Source organism: Arachis hypogaea, chromosome 13, assembly GCF_003086295.3.
Source record: "Arachis hypogaea cultivar Tifrunner chromosome 13, arahy.Tifrunner.gnm2.J5K5, whole genome shotgun sequence".
Classification (NCBI taxonomy): Eukaryota; Viridiplantae; Streptophyta; class Magnoliopsida; order Fabales; family Fabaceae; genus Arachis; species Arachis hypogaea.
Genome location: NC_092048.1, coordinates 119976270 through 119982380, shown reverse-complemented (window position 1 = coordinate 119982380; position 6111 = coordinate 119976270). Strand labels below are relative to the sequence as shown.

The 6111-nt window shown below is 32.5% G+C and overlaps 2 protein-coding genes across 3 annotated transcripts; one reads left to right on the top strand and one right to left on the bottom strand.

Moving 5' to 3' along the window:
* Nucleotides 1-565: 565 nt before the first annotated feature.
* Nucleotides 566-2427, bottom strand: LOC112736004 (uncharacterized). 2 transcript variants are annotated; one of them, XR_003168677.3, is made up of 4 exons: nt 2292-2427; nt 2059-2145; nt 1069-1944; nt 566-964 (listed from the first exon to the last, which is right to left on the bottom strand). XR_003168677.3 is itself a non-coding variant. In XM_025785383.3 (4 exons), the coding sequence occupies exons 2-4, from the start codon at nt 2119-2121 to the stop codon at nt 903-905; spliced, it is 666 nt and encodes a 221-aa protein (XP_025641168.1). In that variant the 5' UTR covers nt 2122-2145; nt 2292-2427; the 3' UTR covers nt 566-902. The 2 variants fall into 2 exon arrangements, 1 of the variants encoding a protein (XP_025641168.1); XM_025785383.3 differs by having other exon boundaries at nt 1404-1944.
* Nucleotides 2176-4777, top strand: LOC112735306 (probable DNA-directed RNA polymerase III subunit rpc6). The gene is made up of 2 exons (XM_025784856.1): nt 2176-2255; nt 4081-4777. The coding sequence occupies exons 1-2, from the start codon at nt 2176-2178 to the stop codon at nt 4775-4777; spliced, it is 777 nt and encodes a 258-aa protein (XP_025640641.1).
* Nucleotides 4778-6111: the final 1334 nt, after the last annotated feature.

Genomic DNA, 6111 nt, shown 5'->3' with positions numbered 1-6111 from the left:
AATGAGGTTTTGCGTTAAATCTGATTTGGGGAGTGGGTTAGGGTTAGAGGATGGTGGACCCTTTTTTCGGTAAACAAATTAAAAAAAGGGGAAATTCTTTAAGGAAGACCGGTTGGTTCAACTTGTTTCGCGGTCTATGACAGACTCGATCAAGAAGTCACAAAGGGTTTCTCACACCCTTTTTGTTTCAACCCACTCAATATAGCGATTGGCACTTATTTAAATGCTTGAACCGACTGAACCGGTTAGTATAAAAAAACATGTACTCACGTTAATTGTGAATATTGGTTAAAACATTCACTTTCTTCAAAACCATCAGTTTATGTTAATATTGAATCCCTAAGGAAATACTGGCTGTTTTAGAATGGTTGTTTTAGGAGGTCAAAAATCCAGGAACACTAAACTTTGAGTAAGTCTTCTTTGAATGAATGTGGGACTTAGAAGAATACTTAATTCTCCATTAGCACATGTGGCTATATACTTAATTGTACATGGTATGCATGAAATATGTTATAAAAAAATGCATGGCAAAGTTGCAATCCATGAAGGTTGGCAACCATTCTTTCAAGCATTAAAAAGCCAACTTCATTAATATTATATTTGGGATCAGTACAACTAATATCATAACATATAACGCTAACATATAGCACTAACAAAATACGTCAAAAGTCAGATCCATTGCTTAGCCATAAGACATAATTAAGTGATTTGGTCTTCACAGACGTAATATAGAGACAAAGATTGTGGTTTCATCATTAGTGGGCACTGAAAATCTGACAACACTTCCACACTTTAGTCCATGGTCAATGGAAAATCTTCTCCATCCCCTTGTAAGGAAGGCTTCTGATGACCTCAGACTCCGCCAGCGAAGCTTCATTACTATAGGTGGGTTGCGGAGCTCCCTAACACGAACAAAATCGAGTCTCGAAGGAAATGCTTGCGACGAAAAAGCAGAAGGAAGAAGCTGCAAAATGAATTTATCAGCTTGTTGAACCCTTCAATGCAACTAAATAGTTTTTAATAACGTTAAACATGGACAACATGGTATATCAATTTGATAAAACTTACCATAGAGTAGTGAGTTGACTGATACTTGGATATCATCCTAACCACAGAATAATACTCTAGTTGTAGAGGAAAGTGCGGTGGTAGGATGACGTGGCTATTATGAGGTGGTGGTGGTGTGGGGCTACGGCTATTGGGAGACACTGTATTATGATTAGTAACAACATAAGGGCTAGTGTTTGAATGGTGAATAGTCTGCTCTAGCGGGGCAGATATGGTACCAGTTGGTGGAAATGTTAGACTGGGCGAGGAAGGAACACCAGAAAAAGATAATAACTGTGGTATTGGATCACATTATTCCTATTGGACATGCTTGTTAGGGGAGGAAATGACTTTACCTGAATAAGGTTCAAGACCGGCATAAACGGTGGGATCAACGCAAGTCAATGTGTCGATAACAGATTGTGGAAGAATATGATGCTCGTTAATTGTGTCAGCCAAATTTGGATTAAAGGGAGTAGAATTATCTTGTTGATGCAGGATTTCAGGAATTGTTACAAATTCAACTGGATCAACGACGGGACTTTCATTACATATGTCATCAGATATGTCGATTACTTCCTCAATAGGAACGGATGGCTTGACCTCAACAGTGAGCTTCAATGGTGGGGAACACAGCTCTTTAGAGCGCATATAATGGTCCTTGACGTCAACAACCAAGAACTTGTCTTGACCAACATAACATACACTCAACCAACCTCCTTCTTTTAGGCCATAAAGCGCAGCAAGATTATTATAGCCATGAACAACTATACCCGTTCGGTGACACTTGTCGATAACCACATCAACCTCATTACCAGCAAAATCACAAAATGTCATGGAACTTGGAATGACATCTTTGAATCTCCGAAAGAATGTGTATGGAAGTTCACCCATCCCCTTCAAGATAAAAACAATGATAAGTCAAATGTATAATAGACTATCATGTGATGTACAGAAAGATTATCAGACATTGCTAGAAAAAATAGCACATGAATTGGATAAAGTGCTTACCAAATCTGGGTTTATCTCCATGTAAAAGTATCGCCCTTGATGGTAAGAATTCAAGCTATCCATTTGACATGAACAACAATATATGGCCTGATGACAAAACAAAGTTGATGTTAAATAATGGTAGGCAGTAACAGTTCCAATGAATTTGACCGCAACACAAATATGGTGGTCATGGAACTTAAAGATATATGTCAATTGTAATTAAAAAATATAAGACCACGGACAAGACTTACCTAAGGGAGAGAACTTGAAGAACGACGGTGGGTTAGAAGGAAGCAAATGTTTATAATGGTGGCCTTTGAAATGGGGGGTTGGAAACAGAGTTGGATGTGAGGGTAGATGCACACAGCTGAGCATATCTTATAGCTATCTCTGATCATGGTTATAGTACGGACACGCATTTTATATAATGTAATAGTTATACTTGTGGTTATAAGATAAATATCATCACAATTACATTAAATTAAATAATGCATTTATATAAGTTTCAATAAAATTATATGACCAATATAGTTTTAACAAAGAATGCATTTATATATATAGATATATATTTTCAGAATATGGAAAAAAATAATTAAAATAAATACAAAACAATCAATTCATGAGATCGCCATCCAGTGCAATGGTAATCTCTTCTGTGGTATTTATAATAATTAGATTTTAATCTGATTTTAAATTTGAAAAGACAACACCAACACTGCCATGATGATGTCAGAGGGTTTGTTGGTCCCGATACAAACCGACTCATAAAGTAAGTACATCCAATCTGGCTTGAAGACTTAGATAATTAATAACCTACTAAATATACCACATACTGGTGATATGCCTTTATGTAGATGTAGATCCTTTATGTATAGATATATATGATATGATATATGATATGATATATACCATGAATCAATTGTTAAGGAGTGATATAGTAAAACACGCGTTGTTTGAAAGAATAGAAGACCTGGGTGAGTGCCACATAGCAGACTCCACTATGGAAGAAACCTTGTTTTCAAGGATTGTTATAGGATTTGCTATCCATTTTTTTCATTTTTGATGTTAGATACTTTGAAAATTCTCCGTTTCTGTTTCTATTTTCTTCTTTGGATATTAGGTTTTGAATACATAGCTATAGAAAAATCCAATTCTTTAGCCTCTATTAATATTTCTGTGGTTTTTAATTTAATTCTAGATTTTAATTACTCAAATAACAATATATTTATTTGTTACTACATAGACTACATATCTCTGCATTTAATTTGAAAGGCAAAGTCTTTTTTTGGTTAAGAATGGCTTGAGATATCAAGAAATAAAATAATTTTTTTCAAAAAATTAACACACTTTTAAAAACTCCGTATGAATATGAAATATTAGAAGGTTTAAATTTTAAAATGTTCTAATTTACTTTCTTAACATTTATTAGCTAACTTTCCTTCCATGTATGTGTAGAAGTCAATGTCAATAACTTATTGTTTGTTCAATGTGTTAAGAAATTTACTACTTAACCAGTTATTAATGATATGTGAACTTGTATTTTACTCTTGCTAAAAATTAGTGTTGAAGGTTGAGAATCAACAATGTGTCCTATTACAATTTTGTTTTTAAACGTAAACCTGTCGTCATCGTATCATTTTGGTGCTGCTTTAGTGTTGTTCATAAGTTTTTTTTCCCAAAATGAATTTAATTTTGATGTTAAAACATTGTGAATTGTTTTTTTAGTATAATTTTTATGTACTGATACACTTATTTAATTATATTTGTATGTTTAAGTAATTTTTTAAGTAGTATATTTAAAAATTGATTATTCTTAACCAATGTGTTAATATATAATTAGTGAAGACTCACCTGCAATTATTTTTATAAAAAGTTAATAGTTAAGAAACGTTAAATGAACTATTAACTTTATATGAAGACAATTACGCGTAAATTCTTACCTGTATAATTAGTTGTCTGACGATACATGAAAATTAAATTATTATTTTTGTTTCTCAAGTTTTGTTGAATGTACATTTTTCATGCTTGTTTTCGTTGAAGGATGAATAAGCAGAAGCTAGAACGGTTGGCTTCAAATTCGGATAACATGAACGATGCAGAGCGCATAGTGTATAACGTAATTCACAGCAAACAAAACATGGGAATTTGGATGGCAGACATAAAGCGAGAAACAACTCTCCCTAAAAGCATGATCAAGAAATCCATTAAGATGCTTCAAACCAAGGGTGAAATCAAGGAGGTTGTTAACATTAAAAACAAGAGCAAAAAGCACTATATGGCGGCCGGTTTCGAACCAGCCGATGAAATCACTGGTGGGAGTTGGTATTCAGAAGGAAAACTTGATCAAGAGTACATATTTAGCTTAAGGCAAGTATGTCTGAATTATGTCTCCAGGAATGTCGTCGCGAATCGCGATGGCATTTTGGAGTTCATCAACCAAGGAGGCTATTTCTCTGGAACCACAACACAAGAGATAGATCAGATTCTTGGAAATTTGGTTTTGGATGATAAGATCATAGAGGTGAAGAGCACTGGTTATGGGGATTATGAGAAATTCCCTGTTGGTAGAATTTGTTATAGGTGCAAAAGTAAAGGAGGTGTTAATAATGGTGAAGGAAAAATTGGTGCCATGGCTTCAATTCCATGTGGAGTTTGTCCAAGAATTAACTTGTGTTCACCAGATAGCTTTATTTCTCCCCAAACTTGTGAGCTTTATCAGAAATGGTTGGACTTCTAGGTGCGCTTTTTAATTTCAATATGGAGGCAAATGTTGGGTTGGACGCGGTTATGGAAAAGAGAGGTGCTTGACCTGTGTGTGGTGTCAAAACACCACAAATCGGACCATGCGAGTTCTTCATAGCTTGTCGGACGGTCCGAGTTGTAGCTAAGAATACGGATTCATACAAAAAATTTTATATATATACAAAACGCACCGTCCGATTTGTTAAGCAATTTTTGCCAACACAGAACTCGCAGGGTCTGAGTTCTAACTCCTGCCACTCATATAAAGCTGTCCCACAATTTGGTCTAGCACGTCCTATTTCCATATCCAGGCACATCACATTCATGGGTTCCATAACGAAAAAATTGAGCCCTTCTAGGTGATCATGTGTTGGTTCTTTTTAGCTTTTAATTTTGATACTAGTTTAAGACAACTTTATACATATATATAATTATAAAATGCAATATTTGAAAAATAATTACCATTTATATTAATTGTGTGAATAATTATTTAAAAAAAAATAATATAATTAGGCATCTTTATAAAATATTTTATGTTATTAGTGCATTAAAATCAAATTATTTTTATTTACACACTCAATTTATTTTTAATTCATAATTATAGAATTTAATATTGATGCACTAAAATTAAATTCCATAAATATATGGCTAAAATTATATAAGGAGATTCAATTACATAACATTATATTAATAAAAATAACTATCTTTTATATTAATTGTGTAAATGATCATTCAAAAGAACTGATGTAATTGTACGATTGTATAAAGTATTCTATATTGATAATGCATCAAAATTAAACTCCATAAATATATGGCTAAAATTATATAAGGAGATTGAATTGTGTTGAAATTTCTTAAAATTATTTAGACACAACTAAATGAACAAAAAATAATATTAAGGACAAAAGTATGCGTGAGATTCATTATGATTGTTGACACAGTTGGTTTTTTTTTCTTGATTGATAACATTAATAGTATTGAAATATATAGGATTTTATATTTTTGTTGTTCGACTTGTTTAAATATCATTTCTAAAATAATTGTTTGTTTCTTAGATATTTATAAAAAGATTAAAAAATATTATATAAAATTGCTTTTAGTTATTATTATTTTTACTTATTTTTTTTATTTCTTTAATTGTTTTGTCGATCTCCTTTTCTCATTACTCATTTTAATCAAATTATTTAATGGGAGTATAATTGGCCAAAAAATGTTGCTTAAATTATATGAACATGAAAATGAGTCTCAAATTATAATAATTAAGTTAATGAAAACAGAGGGATGATGATTGGACTTTTGTGTGGCTTAGAATTCACAATTGAAATCTCG